General features: G+C 42.0%; 1 protein-coding gene across 1 annotated transcript; it reads left to right on the top strand.

Annotated features, from left to right (window-relative positions):
* The first annotated feature begins 56 nt into the window (after positions 1-56).
* csrnp2 (cysteine-serine-rich nuclear protein 2) lies at positions 57-9,217 on the top strand. The gene is made up of 5 exons (XM_085145919.1): positions 57-1,002; positions 2,513-2,686; positions 2,800-3,062; positions 3,935-4,231; positions 6,099-9,217. The coding sequence occupies exons 2-5, from the start codon at positions 2,527-2,529 to the stop codon at positions 7,038-7,040; spliced, it is 1,662 nt and encodes a 553-aa protein (XP_085002045.1). The 5' UTR covers positions 57-1,002; positions 2,513-2,526; the 3' UTR covers positions 7,041-9,217.
* Positions 9,218-13,264: the final 4,047 nt, after the last annotated feature.

Below are 13,264 nucleotides of genomic sequence, written 5' to 3'. Positions count from 1 at the left end.
AGCTTTCCTAAAAAAGGAGACATGATATTTTATTGGCACTATCTAGCACAGGCTCCACATCTGTCCCTTTGGTGTACAGATGTGGATGCCTAGTCACTTACATTTGACTAGACTTTAGCATGTCATATACTGTTAACCAAATTAAGCTTAAGTGCAGGTTAATTTAGCGCACTACGGTTTCGTGCTTTGCACATCTGCTTCTGCACAATATGAACAAAGAAACAGGGGAAAAAAAACTGAATAGATACTTCATTTCCCAGCATACCCCGGCGCAGGACATGCCCGTGATGTCACAATAAGTATATATACTGCTACAGGGAAGAATTTCTACCTCCATTGTTACATTGTAACAAACGGGGCCGGGGCGAAGCGGGGAGAAAGGCGTCTTCTCGCTAGAAAACCTGCAAGATTTTGACACCAAACGATAAAGAGCAGAGCGCACCGTTATTGCGAGAAGACGGCGAAGTAAGCCCAGACGACTGAACCCGCCCCGGCGAGAAGAAAAGGATAAACGAACACAGATGTCAGCGGATTTCTCCATTACACCCATTTAAAGGCTTACATCAGGAAGACAAGACACTGAGGGTCTTACATTATTCATGCTGCACCGAAAAATGTTGGAGAATAAAGCGCAGCTAACCCTATGACGCCCCTTCTTCCTATCGTCTGTCCTTTAAATAGATAGGAATGCATCATTTAAATAAAACCCGCCGGTCTTGCACAGCTCCCGTTTTCTTCGTCATCTTTCAGTGTGCAGAACAATGAGCATGAAGCCTAAGTAGCCTGAAATAGCCAAATATAAGTGTTGCAAATTGACAATCACGCAAGCTTTCATCCAGATTACTTCGGCTCCACGGTTGCAGTCTGGATACTCGTTCAGGGATCTCGGTTTTGGCATAAAAGAGCGTCTCATAGGGCGTTGAAAGATTGATGTGCAGCTCCTATTGGAAACAGAAACGACCTACGAGTTGGTTGGAATAAGGGTCCCTGTTTCTGCCCCAGGTAAGTGGGTTTAGTGTTTCATTTACCGGGCGGTTTGCCATTGTGTCTCTGTGTGGCTCTTTTACCTCTCTCTCTGTGTGTGTATGTGTGTGAAATGGAAAGAGAGAGAGAGACAGAAAGAAAGAGCCTTGCCTTGTCAGACTGGCAATATCTAACCTCCCCCAACACAGTCAGTCGGTATGTCCACATTTAAACAAATAGCTCCTCTAAACTGCGTGTCCCTGACGGGTAATATACCGTGAAGTCACACCTGTCGGTAAACATCCTGTAACATGTCAAAGGCAAACTTAAGTCCTGAAAGAAAAGCCTTAAATTCTTAAACTGAAATAAACATTTAATGTCAGATGTGTTACTCTGTTTTTTAAAAAAGGGCACACATTTGGTGTCATAACCACAGCTGCATCTTTACAGGTTAGGCCCTGTCCCTTACAGCCTGTCAAGGTGGGTAATTTTGTTGAAATTAGGTCAAGGTATTAGTCTTTAATGCTCATAATTATTATTAGGACATAGATTAGATAATTTTGGACTTTGCCCCCCTCAGAAGTAGTTCCAGGAAAGATCACTTAGACTGCATTTGAGCAGCTTTTTGGTATCAGCACATCCCTTTTCTCTTTTTAGCTGAAGGACAAATTGAATTGTGCAGTTATTACATAAATTATGCTATAAATGTACGTGTCAGTTTGAACATTCTGCTGCAAGCACTTAAAAAAAACTGAATGAAAAACTACAGAATGGGAGTTGCTCCATTTGGTATGACATTACAATATGTTGCAGGCAGTAGCATGCTGCATAGTAAAATATGAATTACCTTGAGAAGTAGCTGGTTCACACTATAGGATGTATGGTAGTAATATGGTAGGTTTAAGGTAGATGGATATAGTGTCTCTATGGGATATAATCATCCGTGTTAATATTGATGTATAATTATTTTGAATGTATCTGTGTAAATGCAGATGCCTGTGTAATGCACAGGACATAACACAGTGTAACATCAGACATGTATTTAGCTGCTTTCATTCACCTTGTTTGACCTCTCAACAGATGCAAGTGATCAGCTCCCTCCTTCAAATTCACCCATATTGATCCCTCCCCCTACACTCAGTTTATAGCAGATTTTCTTTAGGGGTAAAAACAGATTGTGAAGCCACAGACATTATTTGCTTCAAGGCTGCTTGCATAAACTGTGCTTGCCTAGTTGCCATGGTTACATTTTCAGACTTGATAATTTCAAAGTCGGATTTCATGTGAGATGGGAGCCACACAGACGAAATGATGGAGCTGGAATACAGATGAAAGGAGGCAGGAGCGAACAGATGTCACCTTTTTGTTCTGTTTGTGTTGTCAAGGGCTGACCTTACACGGGAACAGTTTGATAAAAAAAGTAGCTCATTCTCTAAGTGATGACAGGAGCATTTTGTTTCTGTGGTAGTAAATAACAATGTGTCATGTGTTCACATCTTTTGAACACTGGTGCCGGGTATGTTTTTTTTGTGCTCCTCTGTGCCCCCAGATACTTAAGTTTCCATGGAGGCAGGTTCGTCCCTCAGCCTCAAACGAAGATATGAAGAGGTGGACAACAGCTCTCCATTCTCTACACCTAAGGACTCTGACGATGACATCTCCAGCAGTGACAGTGCTGACAGCTGTGACAGCCTCAACCCTCCCTCCAGCACTGCATTTACCCGTAAGAATCTCATTAAAGGAAGTCGAAAGAAACTGAACAGTTAATCAACGCAAGTATTTAGTATTTGGTGTGTAAGACTATTGAAAATCTTTCTCCCTTTTCCCCCGCTTTAGCCACCTCTATCCTCAGGCAGCACAAGCCGTCACCAGGGGGGAAACGCGTACGTTTTGATTTGGTGACGGTGTATTACTTCCCCCGGCGGCAGGGCTTCACCAGCGTGCCCAGCCAAGGGGGCAGCTCCCTGGGTATGGCCCGTCACCACTCCTCCATCAGACACTACACACTGGGGGAGTTTGCACGCGAACAGGAAACCAGTCACCGGCACACTTTGCGACAGCACCTGCGCCAGGAGAAGCTGAATGCCCGCAAGATGAAGGTAGATTAGATGTATCAGTCGTGCCCCAAGAGGGTCAAAATTCAAGGCACAGTAGTATCTTCCAGCTGTGGGCCCTTTGCATGTCTCCACATGCAGTAGTGACTCAGTACATGTACTTCCGCTCTGTCCTTCAAGACTTTCTGCTTTGTGACCCCGTACAAAAACAGTCTGGCTGGGGCCCCTTTCCACAGTTCCCATGCTTGTGAGTTGCTAGGTGTCCCGCTGAAGACTAATTACCCCCATTAAACTCCTGAAACAATTTTACTTCAATAACTGTTTGAGGCCAGAGAGGTAAAAGTCACTGATGTTTCAAACAAATTCACACAGATTAAAGATCGATACAAAAGATGCATATGTGTTTATTTAGTGAAACTTAGTTTTTTCTTCTTTCCTCCCCCACAAATCAAGTCATAATCCCCTCAGATTTATCTTGTGACCCACTGGAGGGCTCCGGCCTCCAGGCTGGGAACCAGTGAACCAAACTACCAAAATAGAAAGTATTTAAAAGGAGTTCAGTTTGGACCAGCTGTAAAATGACGCTTACATACAAGCTAATGTGTATGTAACACTTAACCAACGTAATACAGCAAAAAGTTACTAATTTTCTCATGATAGCTTATGTTCATTGAATCCTATCTGGGTTTGTGTCCTTTAATTTATGCAGGAGTTTTAGTTTTTTGAGGCCTTTTCTTAAATAAAGATCGCAGTACTTCCTTCACCATTCTCCATTTGAAAACCCTTTGTTCAATCAGCTGCAAATATAATTGTTTTTGAAGTATCACTCTTCAGGATACTTATCTACCACTTGAGCTTAAAATAGGCAATCAGTTCCTTTTTCACCTCAGCTCACAGTTCCACGCTGTCGTCCACAGCTGACAAGGAACGGCACGGTGGAGTGCGCTCAGGCGGAGCTGCTGACTCTGGACGATGTGTCGGATGAGGATCTCGATGTGGACGGCGTGGAAGTGGACGACTGTTTCTTCCTTCAGCCGCTGCCCACCAAACGGCGTCGAGCCCTCCTGCGAGCCTCCGGCATCACCCGCATCGATGCGCGTGAGAAAGCTGAGCTCCGAGCTATCCGCCTCTCTCGGGAGGAATGCGGCTGCGACTGCCGTTTGTACTGTGACCCTCGCCATTGTGGCTGCAGCCAGGCTGGTATTAAGTGCCAGGTAAGAGCTGTTGAAAGCGAGTTGGGTGCATTTGCAGAAAGAGGAGAGCTTCTTTGCAGTTTGCTGAGACTAACAACTTCAAAAACACATTTACAGTATTTGAATTGTCTTTTATTTGAATTAAACTGTGAGTGACATTTTGCTGCTTGTACGCTAAGAGGGAAGTTTCACTGCAAATCAAGCCAAAGTTGCTCTGAGTGATCCTGAAACATTTCTATCCTGAGAGAAGTGGTCTCCTCCATGATTACAATGGCCCCCTTTGAGTTCAATTACACGCTGTTGCCATTGCAGCCTACAGATCTCAACCCAACTGAAGACCTGTGGGACATTTTGGTCAGATGTGTTGCAGAGCTTCTCCACCATCATCATCATTATGACCCCAAATGAGGGAATATCTTTTTGAAGAATGGCGTTCATCCCTTCAGGAGAGTTCAGTTGCACTGATGCATGTAGATGCCCAACAATTGACTAAAACAGTCTATGCTGGTTTTCAGTGTTTCTCCCCTAAGATAAAATAAATAACAATAAATACATGAAAATAACGAAACCAAAATATTTGGGTGTTCCGTAACAGTGTCTCCCCTCATTTACGGCCACGCTAGTTCCTGTCATCCTGTTTCTCTATTGGCAGACTTCAGCCTATGTCTGTCAGAGAAAAAACGTGTAGCGCAGTAGCAGAAGAGGAGATTGTGACAAGTTGTTAGCCTGCAGCGCACACTTCCCCACAAAAAAGCAAAAGACAGGGCGTCAGAAGACTTCAACCTCCTTTCCTTTCAATTTGTTTTTCACTCACTTGTAGGTGTTTTGACATTTCACAGGGGGAGGGAAGCGCATTAGTAAATAAATAATAGAAACAAATGATGACTGACTCCTGTTTTGTTGCTTCTGTTTAAGTGTGCTGGTTTCGTGCAGGGCTACATGCCGGCTCGCTGTCACATTGTCATGGCGTTCCGGGGCTCTCGAGTATAACAGAGCCATTGTTAATATTATTAATAACACTGGTGCTCTCCCTACGATAGCTTAAAATGTCTGCTATGAAAAAAGCCTATTCATCTGATTTTATGTGTTTTTTTTCCCTCTCTCTTTTCTCGGCTAAGGCGAGTGCTGAGGCGGAGAGATGTGATCAGAGCTGGTTTTTTTTTTCTTAAATCTTCTCTTCTTTTTTAGCACGATCATAAAAAAACAACAACCAAAAAACAAAATACAAAGCCAGTTTCTAGCACTTTTCATGAAATCTGGTGGTTAGATGGAACACGGGGAAAGGAAGGTCCCGTTTAATTGTGGACCAGATATATGTCAGCTAAATAAACCAGTTCAGTGATTCTAATAAGAATATCTTTACTCTTTGGTCATTTTTAAGCAGCAAGTTAAACAGTGTGAATGCATAGGCGAGCTGTGTTGAGTAACTTCGTTCAAGTTTTGAGATGTGTTTTATAGAGGCAGATGCTTTATTCTGCTTGCTCTGTTATCTCTTTCCTCGCTATCACAATGCTGTTATCTGATCCAGAACCGGCTGCACGCTTTTATTGATCAGTGCAGTGAAATCAGAATTCATAAAACATCAGAATGAAGCAGTAAATCAGACATTGTGTTATCATTTATTTATACACCTGGTGTATAAATAATAACCTGAATCTTTTGTCTCATTTGCTTATATTTTTACCTGTTAGGAGGAAGTACATCTCTGTCTCAGCCTGACTTGTTGCACAGTAACCAGATTATCTCTTGATTGCCATGATTTCCTAGATTTTCCTAGATCTCCTGAACAACCGTAAACACTTTCATAACTTATGTAAATTTAATCAGTATTTAAGCATTTTACTTTCAAGATGAAATGAGAGTAAATTACCTCTGCCTTATTCTTCAGGTGGATCGAATGTCTTTCCCGTGTGGCTGCTCTAGGGATGGCTGCGGCAACGTAGCAGGTCGTATTGAATTCAACCCTCTACGTGTCAGAACTCACTACCTGCACACCATCATGAAGCTGGACGTGGAGAAGAGGAGGATGCTCATACAAGGAACAGGAGACCAGTATGCCGAATCAGACCCGCTGTCTTCCCCCTCCTCCACGTGTCCCACTTCACCGGACCTTTCTTCAGTCGCTGGCCTGGACTCGGAGCTGGAGGAGAGCGAGGTGCAGTCGGTCGTGGAGGTTCAGGATCTTCTGGCGGAGCAAGATATACTGGAGAGGGAGAACGAGACAGCCGTGCTGCACCTGCAGAGTGCAGAGGAGCAGGAGAGGAGGGAGAGGGAGGAGGCTGAAGGGGAAGCAGTGCAGCCAGAGCTGAGTGCTGATGGGCTCGCAGAGCAGCCTCTTTGCCTCCTACCCAGTGCCTTGGGAGGGGAGCTGCCTGAGCAGGCAGAAGTTCCAGGTGTTGAGCAGGTCCTCCTGCAGGGGCCTTTCCCTACAGGGGCTACGGTCTTGTGCATCACCGACAACCAGGAGGAGAGCCCCTCTGACCTCCTCAAAGACTCCTCTTCCCTGCTCTACTATCAACTCAGTCCCATAGAGCCTGGAGCCTTTGAGACGCTGCCCAGAACAGAGGAAGCTGAACAGGAGGAGCCTTTGGTGAGGGAACAAGATGCAAGAGAAGATGAGTTTGCGGAAAGGAAACAAGAAGGAGGAGAGGAGCTGAAGGAAGATAAGCATGAAGACAAGCCTTTGACCGATGTTATTTTGTGCTCAGAGGAATGCGTGGCAGCAGTGGAGGAGAGGCCTGCGAGTCCTCAGCAGAAGATCCCGGAAGAACAGTGCCAAGAGCAGTCGTGCATGAAGAAAGAAGTAGATCTACTGCCTCCTGAAGTTTAGTACTAGCGTCTCTGCAGATAATTTGCACAATAGCTTCATCTAAGATGAGTAAATTACACATTTTACATGTATTACTGCTATTATCATAAATAACTACAGGTCTCCTATAGTGACTGTCAATAAAATATGTGAAGAATGAGCTTGAGTGTTACACAAAGGAGGAGAGATGCTGAAAGCACATACAGATCACTCCCCAGAAGTAATATGGATGCAGTTCAAAGACAACATTGTAGGTAATTCTGTTGGGGGTGATGAATGCGGCCTTAATGGAAAAAAACACGGAAACACTTGCGCGTAGGAGTCGATTAGGAGTTCAGCGAGTAGTGTTTTGTTAATTTCCAGCGCAGCAAACAGAAAATACAGTGTGTGAATGCTGACATAAGCCTTTTGTTTTGTGATGTATAAAGGTGTCAACACTAAACACAAATTGTTTTTTCAGCGCGCAGGAAGCTGGTGTATTTTGATACTTTACCGGCTCACTTTCCATCGCAGCAATCTCACACTGTAGTCAAGCCAAATGAAGGCCTCCGATCCAACCTTCCCCTGAAAATAGACCTAATAATCCTGGAAATACTTGTTTTCGTGTACTGTATATGCATTTGCAATGTGCAGGACAGAGATGAAGTTTCTTTGATCTGTGTGCACATTGCGAAATGAGGGCAGCAAACGTCGTGGCTCTGTCGCATTGAGAGGAGGAGGAAAAATAATTTTAAAAAAAGAGCAGAAATTAGCACTGGCTGTAGTTGTTACTCACTTCGGACTGCTCGTACAAATGCAGTCGATTTGTCAAAAAAAAAAAAAAAAAGTTTACTTGTAGTTGCAATGCCTATGACATTATTTCTTCGAGTAACGTGTCATTTGTGGATACTATACTATTGGTTTTGAAGTTGAAGTCGTTGCAGTTCGTTTTCTTTGGGAATGAAAGGAAATGTAATTTTTTTTCATACTGCTACATTATAATGTCATGTTATGATGAGTTGCCAGAATAGCGCTTCCTAGTCTTTTTTAAATTGATGTTCTATAAGAAAGCGAGGATTTTGAATCAAGTCAAATTTCCCGAGAAGAAAACAGCAGTAAGAGTCAAAGTCAAACTGAGGCCTGTGCTGTTGGAAGTAGTTATTATATGAAACAATGTGATGCTAGTAATTTATGGATCAGATTGACATCGACCTGAATCTGCGTGTTTTATGTTCCGTCTGTGTGTGTGCGAGTGTGTGTACACCTACTTTACATTTGTACGTCTGAGTGAGGGAGGAGGGTATGTACTGTATTAGAGATTGGGAGGTGCTGGCGAGGACACGCATTTCATTCATGACAGGTGCTGATGTTACAGATTTACAGTTTACAGGATCTCCTCCCCGTTACCACGAGAAACAATGTTTCTCCACTTGATTGATGTAAGAAGTACCAGAGAGCCTCTCGTAGGGACGCAATAGCTACTGCACTGCAAAAACCATTAATGTGGTGATTATGGAATGAGGTGTCTCATGATTATGTAAATGCAATCGTATCGCATTTCTGCTCTTTCAGTGTCTTTTTTTCTAATCTCGGTCTGATTAGTACTGATCTGCGTAAGCGTGCCGACTCTTCTTACACAAAATCAGTCCTTTGTTTTGTTGCCTATAATTACAGCTGTTGCTTTGTGTAACTGCTCGCCTAACACAGGATGTGCTGCCGTGTATGAGATGTCTGATGTGTTTCTTTGCCTTTTTTGTTTTGAAATTGTCTTAATCTAAATCTGCTTACAAGTTGCACCAAAGCAGTGGTTTCAAACCTAATTAAATGATGCTTTCATCCATCAGATTCTAACAAAGCAGTCTCCTCTAGTTATTGTGAGGCTGCAGATTTATTGTGGCTCTTTGTGTTTGCGTGACTTGCCTTGATATAGTACCATCTTTGAAGTGATGATGATTACAAGCTGCCTATTGTTGAGCTTTTGTCCTCGGCTTTCTACTAATAAACTTAGGTTTGGGACCACTGCACTGAATTAACTCCAGTACACTATGTGATTGTGTGTTTTCTCTGCGTGAATGGGGTGTGTGATTGTTGAGAAGACTGATAAGTTTAGACTTCATCTAACAGCTGTGAGAACTACTCTCATGCTAACTGTTGCCTAAAGTGGACACAAAAGATTTTATACAAAAGTAAAAACAATAAATTACTCATTGCAACAAGGATCAATGTTTCTGTGTGTTTTTTAATAAAGAATGATAAGTCTCCTATATCATTCCTGAGTATTTGTAATCGCAGTAATTCAGACAGATTATGTTGAATCGATTAGTATAAAAATATTACACAACGGAAGGTTTGATATTATCAGCACACAATTATGTATCGATTTAGTTCACAAAAATACATTTTTATTTATTTTTTTAAATACTTAATTTTTGTTGCATGCACATAAAACACAGACATGACTGTAAAAACAGAAATACACAACTGAGTATAACACATTTTTCTTAATAGTTTGAACTGAAACAATCTACAGTTCAATGAAACACAGTTCATTCATTGTTTTGAAATGCAAAATTGAGTGATTTCATTATTAGTGCCTATTTTTAAATTTTTTGCCTTTACCATTGCTATAATTTTAGAAAATTGACTGAAGAATGCGTGAAAAAAGCAGGTAATATGTCGTAATATGTATTTTTGAAAATGAAGTAGAAGTGGAAAACGAAAAGGCTTTCTTCTCATTTAGTTAAGTGTTACGACTTATGGGTGTCCACGGTGCAATATGACGTGTCGCCGCTAGATGGCGGCATAGAATCAGTACAGTATCTGTGATACGGCTTCCACTCTCTGCAGTTACCGTTAAGAAATCTAAGGCGCCACATGTTAACTATGGCTCCGAATTGTAAACGACTTAACAGATATTTAAAAATTAATATGTATAATAAGTATGCCAGCTAGGTTAACGGGTTTCCTCTTTTACAATCATTTTTTATTTTATTTTAAATGTCATTGATATGGGTCTAAGTATTCAATCTGACCATTTCAGCATTGCCCTGCCTATGCCTCTTGACGTTTTCTTACATTTACAGTTCAGTGGATGTACCAGCCAATTGTGGAACAAAAAATATTTTCCCTTTCCTATCTTAAGTTGCAGGAAACTGTCAGCTAGATAAGCTATCGCCTCTGTTTTCCACTGGCTGCTAATATAATAAGCTCTTCTAAGGGATACAAGTGTAAGTAAGTGTACAGCTCTGAGGTCTTTGCTCTGGGATCCAGGATGCCACTGCACTTACATTCACTATCTGGCAAACAGCTCTGCAAGCCAGTCACTGGTAACTCTGGTGCAGACAGAAATCATACAGTGACTGTGTGAGTCTCTCAAAGATTGCTATAATGTAATTATATATTAAACAGCTCCATTTTTAGACATGAACTTCATTTTCAAGTTGAGTTTACTCCTCAGCTTGTGAAAACAGCAGGTCTACAAGAGGTGTGTCCAGTCTATGAAAATAACCCTAACTTCCAAGACTAACATTATGTGACCATAGTGATAAAACTTTAAAACATAGCCTGTAATTAAATGTGTACGTCTGCAGCAAGATATTACTTATAATTACTTCATAAGTAATTATAAGTAGTGCTAAATTAAATCGTGATTCTAAATCAGCTATTGGTGTGAATGTGAGCGAGAATGCTTGTCTGTCTGTGTGTTGGCCCTGAAATAGACTGGCAGCATGTCCAGGGTTAAACCTCGGTTTTATCCTATGCCTGGTGCCCCTATGACTCTGGAATGAATAATCAGTTCAGAAAATGGACAGATTTACAAAGTTACTGTTAATAAATGTATTTCTTTTTCATTATTTTGGCCACAACTGTGAGCAGGCTAAAGCAACTTGAATAGCTGGATGCATAAAAGAGAACCTGCTGAGCCTTTATTTGATGTGGGCTGGAACTGATGTGAGGTGATTTGCTGAGGTCTGCTAGAATCAGTGGTATGCTCAATTTATCTGAAATAAATCCCCCTCTTTTTGTGCCTGTCACTGTGTGTTTGTGTTTTTATGTGTAGAATCCAGGATCGAGACTAAAACAACAAGCATATTACATCGGGAACAATTGTGGCAGTGGTCCATGGCTCTGAGAGCTATACATCATCTGTTTAGCATTGTTGAACTTCTCCAGTGGCCGGAAGAACTGATAGCTTTCAGGATGATGATGGAGTCCATCATGAGCCTGTGGAAAGACTTAAAGAAAACAGTTAAAAAAAACCATTGTAATCAGAGAGAATCACTCCCACAGTCATCTCAGAGCGTGTTGACATATGTGCTAAATCGCCAGCTTTATCTAGGCTTTAATTTTACTGTTGTGACTGGACAGATCCATGAGGAGCAGCTGGGTGTTATGAGTGACGTATGTGACATGGAAAATTGCCACACCATCTCACTCCAGCCTCCCAGTCTGAAAGTGCTGCTCCAGCGCCTGGAAAGAATGCTCTCTGCCCCCCCCCCCCCCCCGCTCCCCCCCGTCCGTGACGCCAGCGCTATGGCATCATTAGACCTTCACCGAAACCGGTCCGTTTTAAATGGAACTATTCATAAAACTGGCTCATGTTATTTTCACTAGTCTGCCCCGCTCGTCACATGCTGGCTGAACTGAAGAGGGAAATCCAGACCCTCTTGTGCAAAGTTCATTCTGTGCACTCGGGAGAGAAGATCGCAATAACCTTCTGAAGGCAGGAAGAAGGAAACAATGGGGGCAGTGAAGGTAAAAACAATACTGTGGCTGCTCAAACTTTCCCTCTTTGCCCACTGGTGAAAATACAATATATCTTCCTGAACTTCCATCCATTCGCGTCCGCTTATGTACAGGGTGTGCACCCTGGACAGGTCGCCAATTTGTCGCAGGGCCAACACACAGAGACAGACAACTATTCGCACTCAAATTCACTCGCACATTTACACCTATGGGCAATTTGGATTAACCAATTAACCTATCCCCACTAAGTGCATGTCTTTGGACAGTGGGAGGAAGCCGGAGCGCCCGGAGAGAACCCACGCAAACACGAGGAGAACATGCAAACTCCACACAGAAAGACCCTGATTGGCCTGATGGTGGAATTGAACTCAGGACCTTCTTCTTCTTCTTCCTGTGTGTCAACAGTGCTAACCACCGTTCCACCGTGCTGCCCCATCTTCTTGAACTTGTCGCACATTTTATGCTGATGTGTTAGAAACTCCAGTCTCTATACTTACCATTATACATATATTTATATATTTTGTTAAGCTCTTATTAAACGTAAGTTTGCCTAAAGGTAACAAAATCCCCCCAAAAGCAAGGAATCTGAACACTCCTGGGACATATAGCAACAACTTCAATTTTTAAACACTTTATTTTTTTTAAACTTAAAGGTACTGCTGAAAGGTACTGATAGCTGATATGTTACTTTGTAACATATCAGTGTAATCCTGTGTGTAATCCTGTGTTTCTGATACAATGCCAACACAACAATAAATGAAAGATAATAAATGATACATTTGTATTGTAACCTTTTGAATTTAGCAAGGCAGTTGACATGCAGTTAGAAATAACAAAAATAAAAATGTATACATTACTTTATAATTCTGTTGTTCTTTTTGTAAAAAGATTGTGTTTTAATAATTTCTGGTAATTGACTTTGTCGTATTGAAAATGTGCAAGAACACACAGCAGCCCAAATTGGAAGATTTCTATTATGTCATGTAGCTCTGGGTATGGGATGGCACTGACAGAACAAGCACACAAAAACAAAACAATGCAAGTCGACGAAAGCCAAACGACTCTCACCAGAACCAGAAAAACAGCTGTGGACACACAGCTGTGTGAAATATGGTGTGTCTTGCACTGACTGCTGGTCCCCAAGGACATGTTCGTCATAGCTATCCAACTTCCCTAACAACAGCCCTGAAACACCACACATTGTGGAAGTAAGATAAAAAAATAGCAGCATGTAGTTTCAGTCTTGTGCATGTTTCCCTTTGTTTTTTCTTAAATGTTCCATGTTCTTCCTTCCTTTCAGTCTTATAATAAAAACCATCCCATTAGCTAAGCACCTGGCGGCACGCCCAGCTTCCCTCGAGGTGGAATAAATATCTATATGCTTACAAAGTCTCTTAACAAAAGCCAGTATGGATAACCTCATTTGAATGTTTTCTATTTTACCCAATGAGGAATAAGAGGTGACTTCATATCAGAGGCATCTGGAGGAAGAGGAATCTCTTGGCTTGACCTTTGCAGCT

Source organism: Neolamprologus multifasciatus, chromosome 20 (assembly GCF_963576455.1).
Source record: "Neolamprologus multifasciatus chromosome 20, fNeoMul1.2, whole genome shotgun sequence".
NCBI lineage: Eukaryota > Metazoa > Chordata > Actinopteri > Cichliformes > Cichlidae > Neolamprologus > Neolamprologus multifasciatus.
The sequence above is the reverse complement of the archived record's forward strand: the minus strand, read 5'-3'. Positions and strand labels throughout refer to the sequence as shown.

Coding starts and splice junctions, on each gene's coding strand:
- csrnp2 (XM_085145919.1), top strand. CDS start 2,527: ATGGAGGCAGGTTCGTCCCTCAGCCTCAAACGAAGATATGAAGAGGTG. Junction 3,063..3,934: donor TGAATGCCCGCAAGATGAAG/GTAGATTAGATG, acceptor TGTCGTCCACAG/CTGACAAGGAACGGCACGGT. Junction 4,232..6,098: donor AGGCTGGTATTAAGTGCCAG/GTAAGAGCTGTT, acceptor CTTATTCTTCAG/GTGGATCGAATGTCTTTCCC.